Genomic DNA, 27553 nt, shown 5'->3' with positions numbered 1-27553 from the left:
GCTCGGCCCTAGAACCATAGAGAATACTCAAGAATTCCAGGACCAGAGTCTCTTCCGGTCCCATACAATACTCCATTGGTTGGTTGTCGGCTAAGAGCCCGCCTCATTGCGCTCATCTAGCACAATAGAAATTGAAAGAAGATAGCTGCTATCTGATTGGCTGACAGTCCTGTCTCTCGAGTTGGAGGCATTCCGACCTAGTTGCTGCGGGCGTAATGCGTTGAGCTGTCCGAGAACGGTACAGTCTGCAGATGCAGAAACGTTCTGCGTTTTGTTTCTCTTGGAATTACGTTAGTTTTTGGATTTTTATGTTTCTTATGACGCAAGCAGGTGCAATCCTTTAGGGGTGTCTCCGTTTGTAAACGAATACTCAGATAACATTTGCTACTGAGTTTAATCCGCTTTGTAAGCATCAGATTATCCCCTGTGGGCGCCTGGTACGTGTGGAAATTTTATAGACGCGCAGAACAGAACATTTGTAGACCACCTGAACAAATAAATCAGCACCCGTATTAGAGTCGCAAATTGCTTATACGGGCGGTGATTTATTATTTATTAGTGTTCTGAAGAAGAAATACGGGGATACATATGCAGTCGGTTTTAAGTTTATGAGTGGCAAGGTTGATACATATTGGCTGTATTCCCGACTGGTCTATTCACCAACCAAAAGTCCTCTATGATGTCACTCTACGTACGGGATTATTCACTTAACTCTAGCCTTCGCCCTTTCCTTAACTTCTATACCCTCTTTCCCTGAGTCAGCCCCCACTTATTTCCCTTAAAGGTAAGTTTAAACATTTAAAAAACTATCTTAGAGGATACGGTTGGTTCTTTCTAATCCTAACCTGACTATCCCTTGTAGGAAGGCCATTCTTACCACCAGTTATAAATATTTCAAAATATTGTTGGAGATACATACTAATTTTTGGCAGAATCTTTAAACTGCCCTTGAAGGTAATAAGATCGGTCCTATACCTAAACTTACCTTTGTGTTAGGAAATTCTTGATTTGAATTTAGACTGAATTTGAGTGTCGGAAAGCAATGACAAGATCTGGTAGGTTAAAGCTGATAAACCAGGTAATACATAAAAAAGAAAATAATCTTGAATTTTGAGGATGAACTAAGTTGTAATGTTTTGCAACTTGTTTTTTTTTTTTTTCTTTCCTAACACCATATTAGTGGTCATAGTTTTGCAACTCGTTTTGAAAAACAATGCGAGAAGAGAAAGAGAAAACAAACTGTATGTTGGAAATATTAAAGTCTTTCATGTAGCTAAAATTTTTCCTGTAGCTAATATTATTAAGATAGGCTGAGCAGTTTTTATTTCAATACATTTCTTGTACTTGGATGGGAGAATCAACTATAACAAACGCAGTCTGGCATCAACAGCATATTAATAATTTTGTCAGTATAGACTAAAAGAGTCCTCATGGGAATTACTTACTGGCAAAGGATTTAGAAAACAAACACATTTGCAGAGATTCAGCTGAACCATTAATAGGCCTCCATAGCCTTTGGCGTTTTCTAAAATCAAGTAATGAGTGAAATGGCCCACCTAATGCATCATGTAGCAAAGGCAGCTGCCTCCTTTTTGCTAGTGTTGAAAATGAAATTATATTGATTTTTCTGAAAACATAATAAATTATGACTTTCCTTTAAATGACAAATGCTTTAAGAGTAGTGACCTTCTATTCTGCATCCTAAATGCATTTTATTCATATGTAGCTGTGTTTTGCTTGCTTATCTTTTAAATGTTTCAGTGTTTGAACATTCGCTTGAGCGATATTTAATCATCACAGTTGTTCAGGGTTGGTTGCAGTTACAGAAACAGGACCTTGATGTTTTTAGTTTTGATTTTTACCATTTTCAAATCCATCCGGTTTACATTTTGTAATTAGTAGACTTTTACAGATCTGCTTCCTGTCCTAATTGAAGCAAATTGTTACAAATAATTTTTCAGTCTCTTGTAGTTTACGAAAAACAGATTTACTCTGATGGTCAAAAATATGATAGTATTTCTGTCTCATTCGAAGGCCTAGGGTTTGTGTCTAGGCAGAAGTTACTAAGTATGTCCCCTTATAACTAAATGATGTTTGAAGCCGGTTTGAAGCTGGTGGTAGAAATGAAAGTCTCTGCAGTCAATGTAAAATTTAAGAATTTTAATGAAATCAGAAAAGGAAAAAGTAACCTCTATACTTGCTACTCTATGATAGCATGTACCCCAATGTTGATCTGGTAGAGCAGGGTGTGAAAACATCCAGGGAGGTAATTTTTTTACCTCATAGCGTCTAGTACCAACTCATCCAGGCATTGGCTTTAAACTCATCTAGTCATCTAGTCTTGGCATCCCCATTTTCCCTCTCCAAATTGTTTATCCTATTTAAGTCCATATTGGAAGCCTATAGAAAATGAACCTGATTAGGTTCAAGGAAGCAAACACTGTTACTGAAAAGGAAGCAGAAAAACACTTCAGTGGCAAATAAGATGGCTGTTCATTTCATTTGGTGTTTCACTGTATTGGTGATCTCAGTAATGGCATGATTATATTTTTCTGAGGCTGACTTGAATTCCACCAGATGCTCCTCATAACTTTTGATGGCTGCTTGAAGCTGTGTTTTTTCCACTGCTCCCAGGATGGCACGGACAATCATATCTATGCCAAGGCCAAGAACAGCAACTCCAATACTACCAAGGAGAGAAGCACCAATTTGAGCTAACACAGTGACCAACTTGTTAATTATGCCAGTTGTGATATTTGAGCCCACAAGTTTAACAGCGACTGCACTGGCTGCAGATGTAGCTTCTCCCAGGATGACCGAAATAACCTTTTGCACTATTGCAATTTTCTCTGTTTCCCTTTCCTTAACATCCTGAAGTTTTCTATAGAGGGTTGGCTCTAGCTTGTCTTTTAGTGCTTCATCAACCTTTTGCAATTCCTTTTGGATTTTCCTAATGGCTTGGATGATGATATCACAGTTTTCTTTGATGGTCCCATCTCTTTTCATCTCAATGGAGGCCAGCCTGCACCCCAAGTGTGTATTTAGAACCTCAGTCAGCTTATTGGTGACATCGAAGCTGTCAGATAAGCAATCAAGGAGCTGTTGGTGAAGACGATTTACTTCTTGCCGCCTCTTTGGGTTATCTGGGTAGAGGAAGTCACTTTGGGCCATATTTCAAATATGATCGCTGAAAAATAAAATGGTTAATTTTTACTGAAAGTCTTAAAAAATGTCTGCTAACTGCGCAGAAGGGACTAGGAAATCTTTTTCTTCATGCATAGCAAAGAAGCAAGATGCTGTGTAAGGAGAATTCCTCAGAACACTCAACAAGTTTTTTTTTTTTTTTTGTAGAGATGGAGTCTCACTCTGTTACCCAGGCTGGAGTGCAGTGGCACGATTTCAGCTCACTGCAACCTCTGCCTCCCAGGTTCTAGCAGTTCTCCTGCCTCAGCCTCCCAAGTAGCTGGGATTACAGGCACACAACACCATGTCCCAGCTAGTTTTTTGTATTTTAGTAGAAACGGGGTTTCACCGTGTTGCCCAGGCTGGTCACCAACTCCTGAGCTCAGGCAGTCTACCCCCTTGGCCTCCCAAAGTGCTAGGATTACAGGCATGAGTCACTGTGCCCAGCCTCAGCAGGTTCTTTAAAACAGTTATTGTTATGAAATTTGGAATCAGTGTATGGAAAATATAGGCAACAGAATACAACCCTTTGATGGATAAATTAAGGTATTAGATTTTGTGGTGGTGGGAAATATTCATGTTTATCAAGTATCTGTTTATTAATAAGCATGATTATTTCTAGGTAATATTTAATAACTTTTATTTGAAACAGACCCCAATTTGAAATGCTTAGCTCTTGATTACTAGTGCTCCTTAGTTTCTCCAACCCCTAGTCATCACATTGACCACACCTACCGACTGATTTCTCTGAATTTACAGGGCTGTTTTTTTTTGTGTTTCAATACTTGGTTATTTTCGCTTAAAATATTCAAATTACTTTATATTTCTCTACAGGCAAGTTATTTGTTTTCTAAACCTAAGGGATATCCAACGGCAACATATATATCATGCTAGAATCTTTAAAAATTTTTTTTCTTGTGATAAGAGTATATATTCAAGACTCTTTGGATTAAAATTTCATGTGAGGAGAAGGTAGGAACTATAAATACAAAAATTAGTTGGGCATGGTGGTGCACGCCTGTAATCCCAGCTACTCTGCAGACTGAGGCAGGAGAATCACTTGAACCAGAGGTGGAGGTTGCGGGGAGCCAAGGTGGTGCCACTGCACTCCAGCCTGGGCAACACAGCGAGACTGTCTCAAAAAAAAAAAAAAAGTAGTGAGAGTACATCATAGAATGAATAAAATAACATGACAAGAGACTTCAGTGTTTATTGTTTTGGCCTACAATACCATTTAGAGAAAACAGTCATGTTCTTCTGTGTTTATTTGGGTGAAAAATCTAAATTTGAGCCAGTAAGAGCACGATGCTACTCAATATGCATACTTTGAGTAGCTTTTCTATGTGGCTGGCACTTTTTAAAAAAATTAAACTCGAGAGAAAAGAGAGAAAAAATGGAGTTCTCTATCCATATCCATGTGGAATCTGGCACAGTCTCTTTTTAAGTAAACAACATCGTAATTAACTTGGACCCTATGTCTTCTAGCACCACAGTTCTTATTCTGCTTAAGGGGAACCTCAGAAGCATGGAATGAAGGAATGAAGATGTTTTTCTTTCAAGAAAGTAAACCTGAAAATAACCTATCCTCCAAATCATATGGATATAATTTAGAAACGGAAAAGGGAAAAATTTTCTGAAATTGTTTAGAAACATAAATAACCATGTATGTTGTTAGATTTAGAAAAATGCACTGGAACCTCCTGGCAAAATAAACTACCATGGTCAGAAATTCATTTTTATCCTTGATTCAAATCCAGCACACATGCACATATATACAGGCAGGCATACGTGTAACAGACACACATTTCCGCAAAACAATACTTAGAAAATCTCTAATCCAATTCCTTTTAAAGAAATTGCTTGTTGAGGATCCAGTAAATACTCTCTAAACACACAATGGGTTGCAAACTGTAATTTGATAAGCACAGATTTGGACTTTGAATTTTATTTTTTCTTCTGGTAATTTTCCATTAAATGTTTGTCTTTTTTGACTCTCAGTTTTCAGATCTTATTATGAAGTGAAAACTCTAGTTTCTGACTGACAGAAGAAAATTAGCTATATTTCTCTTCAGACACTTAGGCAAGAGGAGTTTTCTTATCCTGAAAAAGTTGAAAATATCTCTAGCAGCTATCATATGCCATTATATGAAGGCATAGTTTCCAGAAAAGGTGGTGATTCTATCTACCTCAAGATAAACAAATGGAGAAATGAACCTTCCTCCTGGATGGGAGGCAGAATGCTTCCAAGTGGTCGGCTCCTTTTCAGTTAACTCATTGTTTTAGCACAACTTCACAAATTAACCGTAGAATGTTTCTGAAAGACTGAACAGGTGAGCCTTATTTTTTTCAGGAAAAAAAAATAGAACTCTTCTCCCCCCAGTATTAAAACACCATAAAAACAAAATAGTAAACAGTATGGTACAGGAACAAGACTCAGTGAATTAATGGAACAAATTAGTCCCCAAAGCAGACTCTTCTATCCATTTAATAATAGTAAATTGTAGAATCTCAAATCAATAATAATCAAAATTATTACTCCATAAATGGTCTTGAGTCATGGGCTAGACTTTGGGGTTAAAAATTAATAACAAAATTGTTAGTGTCATACATGTAGAAAAATAATAGCTAGAAGAAAATGGATAATTTTCAAATATCTGTATGGAGGAGGACTTTATAAGCCTAAAACCAATGAAAAAAAAATCACATGCAAAAATTTGACTAATAAAGCTGGCCAATGTAAAAAGAACCGAAAAGAAGCTGGGGAAAATGCAAAAAAAGTACTGTTATTATTTTTAAAAAGCAGTGACAATCTAATATATAAATGAGCAAACAACCCTGAACAGAGTACAAAAAATAGTGTCTAATAAAATGGTGGGAAAAGTTCAGTCTTACTAGAAATCAAAGTGTAAGACACTGTATGTTTTCAACTACTGTTTTTCTTCCTTTTAAGTAGTCATGCTCTTGCACTTGCACTCTTACACTCTTCTTCGTAGGATCTAGATATCAGTTCATGACTTTGTTCCAATAACGAGTTTGGCTAAGAAATGTTATGATGTGCTAAGAATTATGTTTCCCTTATAATGAAAAAGGACTTTTATTCTGAGTCAGACTTACCTTCCTAGCTTTTTTCCTAAGGGTAGGAAGTGGGGAGGGTTTTCTTGTGCTAACATATCTTCAGCAGGCCTGCCACCATACCTGCTCAGGTATGTCTGAGCTCCAGCTCTGAATACAGCTCCAGGTTATTTCTACACCCCAAATGAGATAAGGAGCACTGGGCAATTAGGAAGAGGAGAGGTGGGGATTGAAGGTGAAACCATTGAATTGTGTTTTGGATAGGTGAAGTTTGAAGAGCTTAGTGAAGAAGGCAATTATTAATTCATTAACAATTCATCTAATAGGTTAGTGCTTACCACGTGTAAGGTCATATGCCAACACCACTCTGCAAACCATACAAAGATGAAAAAGACATGGTCCTTGCTTTTTTGGAATTTCTAATCTAATTAGGAAGTTAAGACAGATTTATAACTATAATGTCAAGTTGAAAGTAATATATCATACAAAATTAAAGGTATAGTTGGTATTTGACTGGTGCAAATTTGTTTTAAACAACCCATACTTTAATATATAATATATTGGCACTGTGGCCATATGGAGACATTTAGTCGTCTAGTAAGGTTAACAATTTGTAACCTTTCAAGTAGATATTCTTAAATATGTGCTTGACAGTTGAGGAGAGGTTGGGCACCACATGGAGAACTATAGTTGGCAGGGTGCAATATTTTCATTATTGCCTTTAACAATTTAGTTCTGACTCCCAAAGCGATAACTCCACTCAGCAAAACAAAAGCCTTGCAATTATTTGGAGTCACCCTTCTTAAAGGTCAGAATTGTTACTCATGCAAGCTTCAGGTGATATTTTACAAACAACCCATAATATTGTGCCAGAGAGGAGTTCTGTGCCATATACTTTCTCCATCTTACTCCATTTTCAGTGACGACCTGTCACTTTCAAAGATTGTGGCACCAGCAGCAAGTGGTATATTTAATCCAGCTCTGGTTACACCCATTGTATGGTAAGTTTGAACTTTTACATAATTTGAATTATCACATGATGGTACTTTCTGTCAGTGAAAAATTCCACTTGGGGAATTACCATCCACTTTTGTACAGAGTTTATGCTATTATTTGAGTATTTTATTGTAGTTATCCGTTAAATGGGTTCTGTAGTGCCCTGGAGCAACTGCTGGGGAACTGCTAGCCAGCAGGTGGAGCTCTTGGTCTCTGGGACTCCCATTTTTCACCTGGGCCTTTGCTAGCCTGGAGCAGCTGTGCTTTCTCTTGCTCTACACATTTGGGATCTGGGTGGGTAAAATTTTATTTGATGAGAGAGTTCTGTTGCTAAAACAAAGCCTGGAAACTTTGACTTGTTATTTTATTAAAAAATGACAAAAACATCTGAAAGTGCTGATGCCATTGATCAGCACACCTTAAGAAATGAAAATGGAGACAAAGGTTAGCTTGAGATGGATGCTTACTGCCTCTAACCTTGTCAATATTTTTGAATTGAGAAGTCAACATTTAAAATTAAAGAGCATATGAGATATGGTAGAAATATACTGATAATTGTATCTAAAAGTTAAGGTTTATTTAATGACACCATACAGTTGTTTTAGTTTTTCAGAAAAGGAACCACCTTACAAAATGAAAATGTATTGATCGTCATATGTTCAAATAAAACTTTTTAGGATACTTTCGTGAATAACAGTAGTGTGTTGACTGTCAAGTGCTAGTGAACTTAGAAATTAATATCAAGATGGTTAGAGAAAGCTTCATGGATAATGCAATATATGATTTGTGCTTTGATAGATGGTATATTATGGAGAAATTAAAAGTGAATGGTTTGGTAAAACAAATAATTTTTTAATATATACTTATTACCAGTAATATATAAACTTTTTTAAATAGAGGAGAAAAAACACCCATAAACCTCCATTTTATTTTTGATTTTTGTTATTCCTTTTCAAAATTTGTTTATATGCATATCTTTTCAAAGTTATAATAGTATAAGTAAAATTCATCTTAATTCACTTAACACTTTACCCTATTAATAGTTTTAAAAATATTTTATTGGTTGCATATACTATTCCCTATCTTCACCATAGTTTAATAAATCCAAAATTGTTTCACTATCACAAATAATGTTCTAATGAGCATTTTGATACCCACATATTTTTTTCCCTCCATTATCTGGATTATTTCAGCATAAATACCTAGAAGAATTACATAATTAGTGGCATAAGTAATGGGAATTAAATTTTTATTACTTTTGATATGTATCGTAAACTGCATTCCAAAAGCTTTTACCGTGCTACCCCAAATAAATTTTTATAGTAGGATACTGGGTATCCTGCTATAAATTTTTTACAATTTTTATTTTAAATTCAGGAGGTTCATATGCAAGTTTGTTGCCTGACTATGCTGTGTGTTGCTGAGGTTTAGGGTGTGAATGATCCCATCATCCAGACACTAAGCATAGTGCTGATATCTTTCCAAGTCAAAGATAGTCCTGCTTAAATATTGTTAGTTTGCGAAGTGTAAGGTTAAATTTCAAAAAGAGAAGTAATTTGAAATTTTTTTTTCGAAAAGAAAAAATAAATACTTGTTATTTAATAAAATAACAAGTATTGCCTGTTTGGAAATACAAACTGAAAACGTTTAAGATGAAATGAAATGGTCTTTGAGATTTGCTCGCAAATCATGTGGAAAGAATAGTGGGATAGGGTTATAGAGGAAAAAAGATTGGCCTTGTTTTGATAATTTTTAAAGCTGAGTTATGGGTACATGGGAGTTTATTATGTTATTGTCTCTACTTCTGTGTATGTTTGAACTTTTCTTATACTAACAATTAAAAAAGAAAGAAAGAAAAACATGACCCCGTCTAAACCTCTGATGTTTAGTCATTAGTGCTCTCTGAGGTTTTACGTTTCTTCTTGCTGTCACTTTTCTTCACTGTCCAAATGGAGTTTTGCCATCATGCACAGTTCCCTTATTTGGGAGTGTGGAAATAGGGTATAGGTAAAATCAGGAGCTTTTCAGGAGAAAATAACAGCTTCTAACTAGTTCTGAGTCTCCTTTAATTCAAATAAAAACTGTGGCCTTTAATTAAAACAAAAATTGCTCATGATGTGATGATATACTTTCTGATCTAAATTCTTTTAAAAAATGTTTCTGACCAGAAAGAAGAATGTGAAAGTCATGCATCAGCATTTATCAAGTGTTCACTGGTGAAGCCTCTACTGTATGCCTTGAGGCATTTGAAAAAGACAGTGTCCCTTGCCCTCAAGATGGTAACAGCCTGTTTGGAGACACACAGCAAATGCTCAGAGATATTTAGATAGAACATAATTTATGAAACAGTATAAGTACTACACATTAACCAGTATTAGATTCCACATTCATTCTTTTGCAGATAGGTACTGAGTGCCTATATTAATATTAATGGCATAGAAGGAAATGGTACTATCCATATAAACTTCACACGTTCACACAGGTATCATTTTATCCTTAATCCTTCTTAAAACTCATGTCTTTACTGCTTCTCGTCCACTCTGACTTAGTCCTAGAAATTGTTAATTTTCTTCCTTCTCTGCTGTCTTCAGAGAAGGCCAGGGAAGGTTCCTTCCAAATCATAAGGAACGTGTCATGGGATCCTCTTATAACAAAGCTGCTTTTTTTACTTTATTTTATTTATGGTTAGGATTCAAGACTGACGGGCTGTTTCAAATTCCTCCTACTATTGAGAAACAGAGTATTATATCAATAGAAATATCCACGTTGCTTACCTTGCTGTGTTTCTGAGTTCTGTGGTCCCAGCAGTTGTTTAGGAGTATTGTTAAAGTGCTTTTTCATCTGGTTTCATCTGGATATTTCTGGTGGAATGTGATGACTTACAGACTTTGCTAGTCTCTGCTGGGTCCCTCTGCCTGTCTGGTTTGTAGACAATTTCTACATGGCTTGGACCTCAGGATTCTTTTATCTCCTATTGATGAAAACTTAGTATATATAGTATTAAGTTATATAAATTGAAAGACTAATAGTGTGTAAAACTTATTTTTAAATTTCTGTTCTTTAATGGACTTTTTATTTTTGAGAAGCGCTATATAACTGAGCTAATTCAATTCAGTAGAGAAGGTGGCTGTGATTGCAGCTCTCAGATTTTGGGGTTTTATCTTGTCAGCTATTCCAGATATTAAGTTTCTGTTAGCTTCTGTTGCATTTGTACCTCTAACTGTTGCTGGTTATTTAAATTCTCAAGAGATATAAATGCAGTTACTTGCATCCAATTTTTTTAAATTTTCTTTCCAGCTAGGAGTTCTCCTCTTTATCACTCTTTCCCTTCCTATGTTGGTGAATTGTCTTGACAATATAAAAATCTTAAAGTCTAACTCTAGTCTTTTCTCCGAAAGCTCAGATCAGAGTCTTCCCTGCTGCTTCTTCCGGCTTCTGTCTTCAGACCCGTTAATTCCTCCGCAGCAAAGATACCTGAGTCACAGGGAAATCACTCAGTCCCAGTGTAACTTAGTGAAAGACAGCAGGCTTTACCCTCAGACAGTCCTGGTTTTGTGTACTCCAAGTACCACTTACTGGTCATGTAACCCTAAGAAAGTCACTTAGCCTCTCTAAGTTTTCCCATTGGTGTAATATGAGTATTAGTTAATAATTTATGGATTTTCAGAAGGTTTAAATGGGATAACGTTTATAAAGTAATTGCCATAGTGGCTGATATGTGGCAAAATCTTATGAAATGGTAGCTCTTCATATATTAACAACAGTATCTCCTGGTGGAGGGGAGAGGAGAATGGGTGGATACAGGATACAGAATCAAAATGCCAGACAGGCAGACAGGAGACTTTAAAATCTAAAAATGCTGCCCAGTGTTCCTAAAGAAGGGCTAAGTGGGGTCACTTTTCTACTTTTGTCCCAGTGGATCATCTTGCCTTGATGTATCCAGGGCCCCACCTGTGGCCAGTGTATCTGAACTAGGTATGGATGTTAAGTAGGATTTTAACAGATGTTTGGGGAGGATGGTGGTATAAAGGAGATAACACAGATGGAGGGAACACTGAGAGCAAAATTGTAGAACATTTTCAGGGAACAAAATCCTCCATGCTGGTGATACAGGGTGTAAGTGGGAGCAGTTAAGGGACCGTAAGTCATGGAAAATTAAAAACAGTTTGTAGATAGCCTTAAATGTCATGCTAGGAAATTGTATTTCATTCTGTAGGTAATAGTGAACCATTAAAAAATTCTTTTTATTATGGGGTAATATTTGGAGGTTTGGATTTCAGCAAGGGTACGTTGTGTCAACTTGATTAGCAAGTATGGACAATAAAGCATGAGTCACCAATCCCATTACCTACAGTATCTAGAAAAAATATGTCTGTCTCTTACCCTATCTTAAAACAGTTACATTTTGTTTCTGAAGAGGCTATTGTTGAAGAGTACCATTTAACCCACTTGTTCCTAAGGTGTTTGTTTCTCTCCTATTTCTACCCTTCTTAACATTTATTGCCTACTCATCCACTCCTTTCTCTCTTACCCCTAGTAGCCTAAGTGGAGTTGCCAAAGTTAGGGATAAACAGTAACAACGCAAAAGAATTATCAGAGAAAAACTAGAAGCAATATTGACTTCATACGGAGCCCCCTAATCAACTTGAACTTCTTTTTTCTGCAATCAGTTTCTCAGGTTGAAAACTTGAACTTCTTAAATCTTTCTTGACTACTAAAGCCAGTATTGACATCAAATCAATAGTCAGAGCTGAACTGTAGGAAGGAGGCAAATTTTCTTAGTGTAGATCTTGGAGTCAGGGTGGTTTTAGGGAATCAGGAAGGCTGATTTGACAAGTTTCACTGCTGGATCGACAGTGGTGGGAAATGAGAGTGAAAGCAATAATATCTCCAAACTTGTCTGCATGTAGCTCTCACTTGATAGTTTCTTTTATTTAGAATGCTTTATTTTTCCCTTTATCCTAAAGCTCATTCCCTTCTTTTCCTAAAAAAACTGCTCAAAAACCATATATTCCATGACCCTGAATAACCTGCCTGATTCAGTTTTGATTGTTTCAACAATTTGCCAGCACTTATGAATGTTGCACTTAAAAAAAAATCAAGCAAACCTAAAAATAATCACCTTTTTGACCCAATAGCCTCCTTTATCTCTCTTTTCACAGTTAGACTTCCCAATTGGGTAGTGTACATGTATTGCCTCTGCTTCATTTTCTTCATCAATTTTCCAGTATTTATAATCTAGCTTCTGCACATATTTCTGCCTCTTGCAAAATTGCTTTTCTAGCATTGCCAATGACATTGTAATGAGTAAACATAGTAATTTACAATGTTTATCATACTTGCGGCATTTGAAATTGCTGATCAGGTCTTTACATTTTCTTTTTCTTTTCTTTTTTCTTTTTTTCTTTTTTGATACAGAGTCTCACTCTGTTGCCCAGGCTCTAGTGCAGTGGTGCCATCTTGGCTCACTGCATCCTCCACCTTCCAGGTTCAAGCGATTCTCGTGTCTCAGCCTCCCAAGTAGCTGGGATTACAGACGTGTGCTGATTTTTGTATTTTTTAGTAGAGACGGAGTTTTGCCATGTTGGGCAGGCTGGTCTCCAACTCCTGGCCTTAAGTGATCTGCTTGCCTTGGTCTCCCAAATTGTTGGGATTACACTAAAATAAAATACTTAAATATAAATACTTAAATATAAATCTAACAATATATGAGCCACCATACCCGGCCAGTTTATCATTTTTTCTTTAATGGATATGCTTTTGGTATCATACATATCAAAGGACTAATCAGCTAACCAAAAATTACAAGATTTTCTTCTGTTTTATGGTTTTATGTTTTTATATTCATGTCCCATTTTGAGTTAATTTATGTATGTATATGGTATGACATAAAATCAAGGTTTATGTCTTTGCATATGGGTATCAGGCTTTTCCAGCACCATTCGTTGAAAAACCCTAAACTTTCTTTTTTTGTTATTTCTTTTTTTGTTTTGCTTTTCTTTATTTCTTCTAAAAAAAAAAAAAGGATACATGTGCAGAACGTGCAGGTTTGTTACATAGGTATGCATGTGCCATGGTGGTTTGCTGTACCTGTTGACCCATCCTTTAAGTTCCCTCCCCTCGCCCCCTACTCCCCAACTGGCCCTGGTGTGTGGTGTTCCCCTCCCTGTGTTCATGTGTTCTCATTGCTCAACTTGCACTTATGAGTGAGAACATGCGGTGTTTGGTTTTCTGTTCCTGTGTTAGTTTGCTGAGGATGATGGCTTCCAGCTTCATCCATGTCCCTGCAAAGGACATGATCTCATTCCTTTTTATGGCTGCATAGTATTCCATGGTGTATATGTGCCACATTTTCTTTATCCAGTCTATCATTGATGGGCATTTGGGTTGGTTCCAAGTCTTTGCTATTGTAAATAGTGCTGCAGTAAACATACATGTGTATGTGTCTTGATAGTAACGTGATTTATAATCCTTTGGGTATATACCCAATAATGGGACGGATGGGTCAAATAGTATTTCTGGTTCTGTATCTTTGAGGAATTGCTATACTGTCTTCCACAATGGTTGAACTAATTTACATTCCCACTAACAGGGTAAAAGCATTCCTATTTCTCCACACCCTTGCCAGCATCTATTGTTGACTGTTTAATAATCTCCATTCTGACTGGCGTGAGATGGTATCTCACTGGTATTTCTCTGATGATCAGTGATGTTGAGCTTTTTTTTTTTTCATACATTTGTTGGTCTTGTAGAGGTCTTCTTTTGAGAAGTGTCTGTTCATATCGTTTGCTCACTTTTTGATGGGGTTGTAAATTTGTTTAAGTTCCCTGTAAATTATGGATATTAGACCTTTATCAGGTAGGTAGATTGCAAAAAATTTCTCCCATTCTGTAAGTTGCTTGTTCACTCTGATGATAATTTCTGTTGCTGTGCAGAAGCTCTTTAGTTTAATTAGATCCTGTGTGTCAATTTTGGCTTTTGTTTCAATTGTTTTTGGCATTTTTGTCGTGAAGCCTTTGCCCATACCTATGTCCTAAATGGTACTGCCTACGTTTTCTTCTAGGGTGAAAACACCTAAACGTTCTATATTAAATTGCCTTTGCATCTTCGTTAAAAATCAACTGACTGGCCAGGCATGGTGGCTCATGCCTGTAATCCCAGCACTTTGGGAGGCCAAGGCGGGCAGATCACGAGGTCAGGAGATCGAGACCATTCAGGCCAACATGGTGAAAGCCCATCTCTACTAAAATACAAAAAAATTAGCCAGGTGTGGTGGTGCGTACCTGTAGTCCCAGATACTTGGGAGGCTGAGGCAGGGGAATCGCTTGAATCCGGGAGAGCAGGGGTGGAGGTTGCAGTGAGCTGAGATCGTGCCACTGCACTCCAGCCTGGTGACAGAGCAAGACTCCATCTCAAAAAAAAAAAAAAAAAAAAATCAATTGACCACATGTGTGGGTCTTTTTTAGACTTTCTATTCTGTTAGGTTCATCTACGTATCACCAATACCATACTGTCTCAATTACTGTAGTATATGTTAATATTAGATTGTGTGAGTCTTCTAACTGTTCCTTTAGAAAAATCTTTGTCTATTCTTGCTCCTTTACATTTACATATATATTCTAGAATTCACTGTTCTATATCTCTAAAGAATCTTGATGGCATTTTTATTGTGATTGCATTAATTCTGTGGAGCAATTTGGGAAAAATTGACATCTTAACTATGTAAGTCTTCCAATCCGTGGACAGAGTTTGAGTTGACATCTTTGCTTTATAGTGTCTTTCAATTCATGGACAGAGTTTGTCTCTCCATTTATTTACATTTTCTTTGATTTTTTTTTTTTTTTTACTTCAGAATTTAAAAAAAAATCTTAGTGCACAGATTATGCACATATATTTTTAGATTTATATTTAAGATTTTATTGAGTGTTATAAATGATACTTATAAAAATGATTGATTCCCTATTGTTCATTCCTAGTTAATAGAAAACAATGAATATTTGAATGCTGACTTTGCATCTGCTAAAATTACTAATAGCTCTAAGAACTTTTGTGTAGATTCCTTGGGATTTTATATGTAGATATCATGTTGTCTACAAGCAGAGGTAGTTTTATTTCTTCTTTCTCAATTTGAATATTTTTTTTTCTTGTCCTACATCACTTTCTAAGATTTCCAGTATGATATTAAATAGAACTGGTGAAAGTGGACATATCTGACTAATTCCCGGTCCTGAGGGGTAACAATTAGTCTCTTATTATGTTAGCTGTGGTTCTTTGTAAGAGTCCTCTATGATTAAGGAAGTTTTCTTATATTCCTAGTTTGCTAAGAATTTTAATTATTAATGGATATTGAATATTTTAAAATGCCTTTTCTGCATCTACTGATGTGATCATGTCATTTTTCTTGTTTAGTTTGATTTTTTAATGTTGAACCAACCTTACATTTTTGGGATACACCTTAAATTGGGTGCAATGTATTATTCTTTTTATACATTTTTGGATTGGATTTGATAATATTTTGTTGAGGATTTTTATGTGTATGTTCTTAAGGAATATTGGTCTAGAGTTTTCTTATTTTTCTACAATGGTAGCCTTATAAAATGAGTTGAGAAATATTCTCCTGTGCACTTTGGGAGGCTGAGGTGGCTGGATCACGAGGTCAGGAGATTGAGACCATCCTGGCTAACACAGTGAAACCCCGTCTCTACTAAAAATACAAAAATAAATTAGCCAGGCATGGTGGCGGGCGCCTATAGTCCCAGCTGCTTGGGAGGCTGAGGCAGGAGAATGGCATGAACCTGGGAGGCGGAGCTTGCAGTGAGCCGGGATCAGGCCACTGCACTCCAGCCTGGGGGACAGAGCGAGACTCCATCTCAAAAAAAAACCAAAATGAAATATTCTCCCTTTCTGTTTTCTGGAGGATATTGTGTAGAATTGTTATTCTTTTGTAAATGATGGTTTGAATTTACCACTGAAACCATCTGTGTCTTGAATTTTCTCTTCTAGAAGGTGTTTAACTACAGATGCAATTTCTTTAAGAAAAATAGGTTTATTCAAGTTTTCTGTTTCTACTTGGGTGAGTTTTCATAGCTTATGTCTTTGAAGGAATGGGACTGTTTCATTTAGATTGTTGAATTTGTGCACACAGAGTTATTTATAGTGTTCTCTCTTTATCCTTTTTGTGTCTGTAGGGTCAGTAGTGACATCTCATTCTTTTTGTTGGTAATTTGTGTTCTCCTTTTTTTTGGTCAATCTGGCTTAAAGTTTAACAATTTTATTGGTTTTTCTTTTCAAAGAAACACCTTTTAGTTTTATTGGATTTTGTCTATTTTTTCTGTTTTGAATTTCACTGATTTCTACTCTTTATTATTTTTTTCCTTTTGCTTACTTTGAATGTTTGCTCCTTCTTTTCTAACTTAAGATAAAAGTTAAAATTATTCATTTTATATCTTCGTTTCTAATATAAACACTTAATCTACAGATTTCTCTCTAAGCACTTCTTTAGTTTCATCCCACAGATTTTGATATATTTTCATTTTCATTCAGTTCAAAATATTTTCTATATTTTTGTGACGTTTTTGATTATTTAAGGGTGTGTTAATTTATAATATTTTGTAGTTTTTCGTGTATCTTTGTTGATTTCTATTTTAATTCTATTAAGAGAACATTTAGGGGGCGGAGCAAGATGGCCGAATAGGAACAGCTCCAGTCTCCAACTCCCAGCGCGAGCGACACAGAAGACCGGTGATTTCTGCATTTTCAACTGAGGTACTGGGGTCATCTCGCTAGGGAGTGCCGGACAATCGGTGCTGGTCAGCTGCTGCAGCCTGACCAGCGTGAGCTGAAGCAGGGCGAGGCATCGCCTCACCTGGAAGCGCAAGGGGGAAGGAAATCCCTTTCCTAGCCAGGGGAACTGAGACACACAACACCTGGAAAATCGGGTAACTCCCACCCCAATACTGCGCTTTAAGGAAACAGGCACACCAGGAGAATATATCCCACACCTGGCCGGGAGGGTCCCACGCCCACGGAGCCTCCCTCACTGCTAACACAGCCGTCTGCGGCGATCTATCCGCAAGGCAGCAGCGAGGCTGGGGGAGGGGCGCCCGCCATTGCTGAGGCTTAAGTAGGTAAACAAAGCCGCTGGGAAGCTCGAACTGGGTGGAGCTCACAGCAGCTCAAGGAAGCCTGCCTGTCTCTGTAGACTCTACCTCTGCGGACAGCGCACAGCTGCAGTCCATTAGGGGAAAGAGCGGGGCCGCTGCAGACCCGAACGACTCTGTCTGACAGCTTTGGGGAGAGCCGTGGATCTCCTAACGCGGAGGTTGAGATCTGAGAACGGACAGACTGCCTGCTCAGGTGGGTCCCTGACCCCTGAGTAGCCTAGCTGGGAGACATCCCCCACTAGGGGCAGTCTGATACCCCACACCTCACAGGGTGGCATCACCCCTGAGAGGAAACTTCCAAAGAAAGAATCAGACAGGTACACTCGCTGTTCAGCAATATTCTATCTTCGGCAACCTCTGCTGCTGATACCCAGGCAAACAGGGTCTGGAGTGGACCTCAAGCAATCTCTAACAGACCAACAGACACTCCTTCTGACTGTCAGACGGAAAACTATCAAACAGGAAGGACACCTATACCAAAACCCCATCAGTACGTCACCATCATCAAAGTCCAGAGACAGATAAAACCACAAAGATGGGGAAGAAGCAGGGCAGAAAAGCTGGAAATTCAAAAAATAAGAGCGCATCTCCCCCTGCAAAGGAGCGCAGCCCATCGCCAGCAACGGATCAAAGCTGGTCAGAGAATGACTTTGACGAGATGAGAGAAGAAGGCTTCAGTCCATCAAACCTCTCAGAGCTAAAGGAGGAATTACGTACCCAGCGCAAAGAAACTAAAAATCTTGAAAAAAAAGTGGAAGAATTGACAGCTAGACTAATTAATGCAGAGAAGATCATAAACGAAATGACAGAGATGAAAACCATGACACGAGAAATACGTGACAAATGCACAAGCTTCGGTAACCGACTCGATCAACTGGAAGAAAGAGTATCAGCGATTGAGGATCAAATGAATGAAATGAAGCGAGAAGAGAAACCAAAAGAAAAAAGAAGAAAAAGAAATGAACAAAGCCTGCAAGAAGTATGGGATTATGTAAAAAGACCAAATCTACGTCTGATTGGGGTGCCTGAAAGTGAGGGGGAAAATGGAACCAAGTTGGAAAACACTCTTCAGGATATCATCCAGGAGAACTTCCCCAACCTAGTAGGGCAGGCCAACATTCAAATTCAGGAAATACAGAGAACGCCACGAAGATACTCCTCCAGAAGAGCAACTCCAAGACACATAATTGCCAGATTCACCAAAGTTGAAATGAAAGAAAAAATCTTAAGGGCAGCCAGAGAGAAAGGTCGGGTTACCCACAAAGGGAAGCCCATCAGAATAACAGCAGACCTCTCGGCAGAAACTCTACAAGCCAGAAGAGAGTGGGGGCCAATATTCAACGTTCTTAAAGAAAAGAATTTTCAACCCAGAATTTCATATCCAGCCAAACTAAGCTTCATCAGTGAAGGAGAAATAAAATTCTTTACAGATAAGCAAATGCTTAGAGATTTTGTCACCACCAGGCCTGCCTTACAAGAGACCCTGAAGGAAGCCCTAAACATGGAAAGGAACAACCGGTACCAGCCATTGCAAAAACATGCCAAAATGTAAAGACCATCGAAGCTAGGAAGAAACTGCATCAACTAACGAGCAAAATAACCAGTTAATATCATAATGACAGGATCAAGTTCACACATAACAATATTAACCTTAAATGTCAATGGACTAAATGCTCCAATTAAAAGACACAGACTGGCAAACTGGATCAAGAGTCAAGACCCATCAGTCTGCTGTATTCAGGAGACCCATCTCACATGCAGAGACATACATAGGCTCAAAATAAAGGGATGGAGGAAGATCTACCAAGCAAATGGAGAACAAAAAAAAGCAGGGGTTGCAATCCTAGTCTCTGATAAAACAGACTTTAAACCATCAAAGATCAAAAGAGACAAAGAAGGCCATTACATCATGGTAAAGGGATCAATTCAACAGGAAGAGCTAACTCTCCTAAATATCTATGCACCCAATACAGGAGCACCCAGATTCATAAAGCAAGTCCTTAGAGACCTACAAAGAGACTTAGACTCCCATACAATAATAATGGGAGACTTCAACACTCCACTGTCAACATTAGACAGATCAACGAGACAGAAAGTTAACAAGGATATCCAGGAATTGAACTCATCTCTGCACCAAGCGGACCTAATAGACATCTATAGAACTCTCCACCCCAAATCAACAGAATATACATTCTTCTCAGCACCACATCGCACTTATTCCAAAATTGACCACATAATTGGAAGTAAAGCACTCCTCAGCAAATGTACAAGAACTGAAATTATAACAAACTGTCTCTCAGACCACAGTGCAATCAAACTAGAACTCAGGACTAAGAAACTCAATCAAAACCGCTCAACTACATGGAAACTGAACAACCTGCTCCTGAATGACTACTGGGTACATAACGAAATGAAAGCAGAAATAAAGATGTTCTTTGAAACCAATGAGAACAAAGATACAACATACCAGAATCTCTGGGACACATTTAAAGCAGTGTGTAGAGGGAAATTTATAGCACTAAATGCCCACAAGAGAAAGCAGGAGAGATCTAAAATTGACACTCTAACATCACAATTAAAAGAACTAGAGAGGCAAGAGCAAACACATTCAAAAGCTAGCAGAAGGCAAGAAATAACTAAGATCAGAGCAGAACTGAAGGAGATAGAGACACAAAAAACCCTCCAAAAAATCAATGAATCCAGGAGTTGGTTTTTTGAAAAGATCAACAAAATTGACAGACCGCTAGCTAGACTAATAAAGAAGAAAAGAGAGAAGAATCAAATAGACGCAATAAAAAATGATAAAGGGGATATCACCACCGACCCCACAGAAATACAAACAACCATCAGAGAATACTATAAATGCCTCTACGCAAATCAACTAGAAAATCTAGAAGAAATGGATAATTTCCTGGACACTTACACTCTCCCAAGACTAAACCAGGAAGAAGTTGAATCCCTGAATAGACCAATAGCAGGCTCTGAAATTGAGGCAACAATTAATAGCCTACCCACCAAAAAAAGTCCAGGACCAGATGGATTCACAGCTGAATTCTACCAGAGGTACAAGGAGGAGCTGGTACCATTCCTTCTGAAACTATTTCAATCAATAGAAAAAGAGGGAATCCTCCCTAACTCTTTTTATGAGGCCAACATCATCCTGATACCAAAGCCTGGCAGAGACACAACAAAAAAAGAGAATTTTAGACCAATATCCCTGATGAACATCGATGCAAAAATCCTCAATAAAATACTGGCAAACCGGATTCAGCAGCACATCAAAAAGCTTATCCACCATGATCAAGTGGGCTTCATCCCTGGGATGCAAGGCTGGTTCAACATTCGCAAATCAATAAACGTAATCCAGCATATAAACAGAACCAAAGACAAGAACCACATGATTATCTCAATAGATGCAGAAAAGGCTTTTGACAAAATTCAACAGCTCTTTATGCTAAAAATGCTCAATAAATTCGGTATTGATGGAACGTACCTCAAAATAATAAGAGCTATTTATGACAAACCCACAGCTAATATCATACTGAATGGGCAAAAACTGGAAAAATTCCCTTTGAAAACTGGCACAAGACAGGGATGCCCTCTCTCACCACTCCTATTCAACATAGTGTTGGAAGTTCTGGCTAGGGCAATCAGGCAAGAGAAAGAAATCAAGGGTATCCAGTTAGGAAAAGAAGAATTCAAATTGTCCCTGTTTGCAGATGACATGATTGTATATTTAGAAAACCCCATGGTCTCAGCCCAAAATCTCCTTAAGCTGATAAGCAACTTCAGCAAAGTCTCAGGATACAAAATTAATGTGCAAAAATCACAAGCATTCTTATACACCAGTAACAGACAAGCAGAGAGCCAAATCAGGAATGAACTTCCATTCACAATTGCTTCAAAGAGAATAAAATACCTAGGAATCCAGCTTACAAGGGATGTAAAGGACCTCTTCAAGGAGAACTACAAACCACTGCTCAGTGAAATCAAAGAGGACACAAACAAATGGAAGAACATACCATGCTCATGGATAGGAAGAATCAATATCGTGAAAATGGCCATACTGCCCAAGGTGATTTATAGATTCAATGCCATCCCCATCAAGCTACCAATGACTTTCTTCACAGAATTGGAAAAAACTGCTTTAAAGTTCATATGGAACCAAAAAAGAGCCCGCATTGCCAAGACAATCCTAAGTCAAAAGGACAAAGCTGGAGGCGTCACGCTACCTGACTTCAAACTATACTACAAGGCTACAGTAACCAAAACAGCATGGTACTGGTACCACAACAGAGATATAGACCAATGGAACAGAACAGAGTCCTCAGAAATAATACCACACATCTACAGCCATCTGATCTTTGACAAACCTGAGAGAAACAAGAAATGGGGAAAGGATTCCCTATTTAATAAATGGTGCTGGGAAAATTGGCTAGCCATAAGTAGAAAGCTGAAACTGGATCCTTTCCTTACCCCTTATACGAAAATTAATTCAAGATGGATTAGAGACTTAAATGTTAGACCTAATACCATAAAAACCCTAGAAGAAAATCTAGGTAGTACCATTCAGGACATAGGCATGGGCAAGGACTTCATGTCTAAAACACCAAAAGCAACGGCAGCAAAAGCAAAAATTGACACATGGGATCTAATTAAACTAAAGAGCTTTTGCACAGCTAAAGAAACTACCATCAGAGTGAACAGGCAACCTACAGAATGGGAAAAAATTTTTGCAACCTACTCATGTGACAAAGGGCTAATATCCAGAATCTACAAAGAACTCAAACAAATATACAAGAAAAAAACAAACAACCCCATCAAAAAGTGGGCAAAGGATATGAACAGACATTTCTCAAAAGAAGACATCCATACAGCCAACAGACACATGAAAAAATGCTCATCATCACTCGCCATCAGAGAAATGCAAATCAAAACCACAATGAGATACCATCTCACACCAGTTAGAATGGCAATCATTAAGAAGTCAGGAAACAACAGGTGTTGGAGAGGATGTGGAGAAATAGGAACACTTTTACACTGTTGGTGGGATTGTAAACTAGTTCAACCATTATGGAAAACAGTATGGCGATTCCTCAAGGATCTAGAACTAGATGTACCATATGACCCAGCCATCCCACTACTGGGTATATACCCAAGGATTATAAATTACTCTACTACAAAGACACATGCACACGTATGTTTATTGCGGCACTATTCACAATAGCAAAGACTTGGAATCAACCCAAATGTCCATCTGTGACAGACTGGATTAAGAAAATGTGGCACATATACACCATGGAATACTATGCAGCCATCAAAAAGGATGAGTTTGCATCCTTTGTAGGGACATGGATGCAGCTGGAAACCATCATTCTTAGCAAACTATCACAAGAAGAGAAAACCAAACACCGCATGTTCTCACTCATAGGTGGGAACTGAACAATGAGATCACTTGGACTGGGGAAGGGGAACATCACACACTGGGGCCTATCATGGGGAGGGGGGAGGAGGGAGGGATTGCATTGGGGAGTTATACATGATATAAACGTCATGCACATGTACCCTAGAACTTAAAGTATAATAAAAAAAAAAAAAAGAAAAAAAAAAAAAAAGAGAACATTTATTGTCTTTTATATATATCAGGAAAGCTGCTGGAATTTTTTATTGGAATTGTGTTGTTTTTATAAATTAATTTGAGGAATACTCACATCTTAGCAATATTGAGTGTTTTGGTCCATTAACAATATATATCTTTCTATTTATTTAGGTCTTCCTTAATTTTTCTCAGCAATATTTTACAGTTCTAAGTGTAGAGATATTTCATCTCTCTTGTCAGATTTATCTATAAATATTTCATATTTTTAATGATATTGTAAAGGTCATTGTTTTAGTTTTAATTTCTGATTTTTATTTTATTGCTAATATATGGAAATACAATTGATTTTGTACATTTGGTCTTGTATTTTTCAACCTTGTGAAACTTAGTTATTAGTTCTAGAAATGCATATTTAATGTAACTATTGATATGCTTCGATTAAGTGTAACATTTATTATTAGTTTTCTGTTTTTCTGTTCTGTTTTTAAAATTTCTCTGTTTTCCTTTTCAAACCATCTTTTGAGTAGTATAAGTAGTTACTTAAATAATTGTGAAGTTTCATTTTAATTTGCCTATTGACCAAAATCTGTATTAGTATCTAGGGCTGCTGTCACAAATTACCACAAACTTAGTGATTTTAAACAACAGAAATGTACCCTCTCAGAGTTCTCAAGGCTGGAAGGCTGAAGTCAAGCAGGCCCTCGCTCCCTCTGGGGGCTCTGAGGGAGAATCCATTCCTTGCCTCTTCCAGCTCTGGTGGCCATCATCAGCCCTGAATGTGGGGCCACATCACCCCCATCTCTGCTTCCATGGCCCCATTGTTTCCTGCTCTGTTTTTAGTGGCTACTCTAGAGATTATAATATACTTCCACACTTCATGCAATCTGCTTAGAATTAATATTTTATCACTTCAAGTGAAATCACGAAGTCTTTCAGCTACATAAGTCTCCTTACCCTCTCTCCTTTATGATGTAATTGTCATATACATTGAGTCTACATGCATTGAAAATCCCAACAGTGCTATTTTTTGGTTATAATTTTTGCTTCTTTCTGTGGTCTGCCACCCACTGTTTGATTCCCAGGGGTCCCCTTTCCTGGTGTTCTGGCTGGAAAACAGTTTCAGCTCTTCCCATTGCAACTGGTTCTCATCTTGGGGCAAAGCAGTGAGAGAAAGGAGTCTGCAAGGTCACTACCAACATCCCTGCACGACAGTTGCTTCTGCCCAGGGTAGAGTGGGAAGAGTGAAAAGGGGTCCACCCCATAAGGACAGCCTTTTCACTGCCAGTTGGCAGGGGCAGGGGCAAAGCACTGACTGACCTCTGCTGTGCTTGTGAGATGTGTGTGTGGGTGGGGTGGGGAGTAGGGGATGGGGGTGGGTGGCACTGCTGTTACTTCCTAGCGCTTGAAATCAGAAGTGTTTGGGGCTGCCTCCTGCTCATGACTAGTTGAGGGCAGACAGAGGGCTAGGTCGGTGGGGGGCGGGGGGGCTACCATTTTGTTGCCGGCAACTAGATCAAAAGGGATCTACCGGCAGAGGCCCCTGCTCCTGATTTGCTAGGCAGAGTAGGTTTTTTTTGGAGCTCTCCCTGTTTGGGCATGTTCACAGTTCTAATTCCAGGCGGCCCTAGAGCCCAAGGTGGGATATATAGGAAGGAGGAAAAGACAAACAACAACGACAACAAAACACCCACCCTCAAACAAAAAGAGAGCTTCATTGCTTTGTTGTCCTTTCAATGCCGTACTCCCTACTTCCTTGGCCTTTTGTCATCTAGCTTTCAGCATTATCTGATAGGGATTTTATATATTCAGTTCAGATTTTTAGTTGTAATCAGTAGGAAAGATTGGATGGAGTGTACTTAGTCTACCTTAACTGGAACCGGAGACCCTCTATGTAATTTGTAATGCTTTATCCAATATTTTTCACTACACTGAATAGTTATCAAGGGTAATATCCTTGAGTGGAGTGTAATTCAGTATGTGAATCTATCCATATATTTGGGATCCAGCGTACAGTATTTGATATGTGGTATAAATTCAGTGATACAACCCTATTCTACTCTGTTTTAATTATTTATTTATTTATTTATTTATTGAAGCAAAGTATCATTTTTGTTTTAATGTTTGTATAGCTTTTCTGCCCTTGGCAGGAGTTATCCTCATATTTAGACTATACTTTCAGTTTTTTATGGTTGCCAAATCGACTTTTAGTTTTCATTTGGATTACTGCTTTGCTTTGCAGTGCTGAAACTTCTTTGTTGAAGAAATGTCTTCAGAGTCAGAAAAGGATAAAGAGAGACTGATTCAAGCTGCCAGAATGTTCTTCTTTCATGTACAAGATTTTGCCACTCTGTCACAAACACACTGACTGAGTTGTTTAATCGCAGTATGAACACTCAAATCCTTTTGATGGCTGTGAAAAACAATAGTAACATTAAGGATTTTTTTGAGCAAATGCTCAAAAGTTTTGAGATGCAATCTGTAGTGGATGCAAAACTTGACAAAATTCAAAAGGAGTCTTTAGGTTCCAAGGTTGCAATGGCCATGTGCTCTATGGTTCAGAAGGGTACCAGTGTAGAGGAGTTGCATCAGTCAGCTAAAGAAGTGTTCAAAAGTGCCCATACACCAGTCATCATCTCTGCACTAAACAGCAGTAACATCCTTGGGAGTTTGGAATCTTCTCTTTCACACTTGATGAAATTCCCCATCATGAATCTTCAATTAAGTGACTTCTATACAGAAGACACCAAAGAGCAATCAGATGTCACCACATCTGAGAGAACCAGGAGTCCAGATTCTTCCAAAACCACTATGACAGACACCTTGAAAAAACTGCAGGATGCACTAAAAACTGAGGATTCCAAAAATTCCATAGAGTCAGCAGCAGATTTGTTGGAACAAATTGTCAAGGCTATGGGACCAATCTTAGAGATTCTCCAAAAAGCCATAAAGACTATGGAAATGAATATTTCTGTGTTTAAGAAAGCCAGTGACAAGTAGGGATGCAACAGAACTGTTCATTTCTGTCAGAAAACTAATTCAAATCTTACGGTTTTTCATAGTGGTTTCTAAGATCTTTTGGTGCCAAACATGGTATATTAGAACATAAGTACATGAAAGTCATCTGGCAGAACATTTACCTGTAGTTTTGCTTTATTAAAATAAAAATAAATAATTCAGAAAGCCTGTTTGAAATGTCAGTCACTAAGAAGAATATATTGTTGAAAAAAACAAAGTGGTATTACATTTGAGGATGTTTCTAAATATTATGTTTCATCTTAAAGCATAATTAAAACAACCCTAAAGTAGTTCCCACTCTTAACTATTCTATTTCCAGTGAGAAGTCCAGGTAAACTGTAAATGTTGTCATTAGATAGACAACCTAGGCCTGGGAAACAAAATAAACTCAATTTTTGTCACTCATATACCAATTTCTATATACTTCAGTACTTTGACGATCAGAAGCCATCACTAAATATTTTAGATACGATTCATTCATAAGTAAATAAGAACAGTGAATGAGCAATAGTAGACTTTTCCTGCTTATGTGAGTAAGACTAGAGCAGATAGTTCCTTCTCATTTGTCTCCTTCCGAGGTCTTATGATTAGGAGATTAGAGGTGGAAAAATGGAGGTACTCTAGCCTTTCACAAAGAAAAGATTTTCACAAAGAAAACACTTGCAGAAGTAGGATATCTGAGATGTGCTTGTATTTAAAGAGATGAGATAGGACAGTCTCTTTGTCTACCATAAGTCTTTGGTTCTCATGCATTGTAAATGAGTGTGTACTCCTAAGATTGGCCTTGAAGTTAACTATTTCACATGATACCTTGATAGAAACTCTGTTGAGAATAGGAAAAGCAATGACAACTCCAAGCCAAAGTCATCATTGTAATTACTATTGTCATTTAAAATAAGGAATCCCTTCTCCATCCTCAGACAAATGGTAAGCATTTCAGAATGTTTGGTAGGGAGGGTCAAGTGGATTTTGACCATTACCAGAGCTGGGAGGTCCTGGAAAAAGGATGAGTTTCAATACATTAACTCTCATTTTCTCTCCACAGCAAAGCTGAAATCTTGCTTATTTGTAATAGGTTTCTGTTAAGAACTCTATTATTTTGAACAGGATGTTAAATTGATTCATTTGCTGCCACCACCTCAGAAGAAACATATATATACACATATATATACACACACACACACATACCCACACACATACACATAAACACACACACACACACACACAGGGTGAGAGAGAGGAGAAGGGAGACAAGACTCTCACTTTGCTACTTTTTCTAGACAGATATGTGCCTAGGGTTTCAATCTCTTTTTAGTCTTAGAATTATGTTTCAGAATGTTGGATGCAACAGCTAGGGGGATTCATATGGAAGTGAATGAGACAAGGACCAAGAAAAGTCTTGGTGCAGAGTCCTTCTGTGAAGTGACTGGAAGAATGGCTGGTGGCAGTTCACAGGAAGTCCTTGCCAGATGCCAGTGGGAATGACAATCAGGGTGTTAGAGATGGGAAGTGCCCACTTCAATAA

General features: G+C 37.9%; 2 protein-coding genes across 2 annotated transcripts; one reads left to right on the top strand and one right to left on the bottom strand.

Moving 5' to 3' along the window:
- The first annotated feature begins 349 nt into the window (after positions 1-349).
- CUNH12orf60 (chromosome unknown C12orf60 homolog) lies at positions 350-26193 on the top strand. Its single transcript, XM_033222788.1, is given in 4 exon segments — positions 350-784; positions 7176-7256; positions 25253-25357; positions 25360-26193. Coding segments are annotated over 2 exon segments (732 nt in total). The 5' UTR covers positions 350-784; positions 7176-7256; positions 25253-25276; the 3' UTR covers positions 26011-26193.
- SMCO3 (single-pass membrane protein with coiled-coil domains 3) lies at positions 1301-10114 on the bottom strand. The gene is made up of 2 exons (XM_033222789.1): positions 10026-10114; positions 1301-3187 (listed from the first exon to the last, which is right to left on the bottom strand). The coding sequence occupies exon 2, from the start codon at positions 3169-3171 to the stop codon at positions 2494-2496; it is 678 nt and encodes a 225-aa protein (XP_033078680.1). The 5' UTR covers positions 3172-3187; positions 10026-10114; the 3' UTR covers positions 1301-2493.
- Positions 26194-27553: the final 1360 nt, after the last annotated feature.

The sequence above is a fragment of the Trachypithecus francoisi genome, unplaced genomic scaffold (assembly GCF_009764315.1).
Source record: "Trachypithecus francoisi isolate TF-2019V2 unplaced genomic scaffold, Tfra_2.0 Lachesis_group11, whole genome shotgun sequence".
NCBI lineage: Eukaryota > Metazoa > Chordata > Mammalia > Primates > Cercopithecidae > Trachypithecus > Trachypithecus francoisi.
This window is presented reverse-complemented; position numbering and strand designations above follow the sequence as displayed.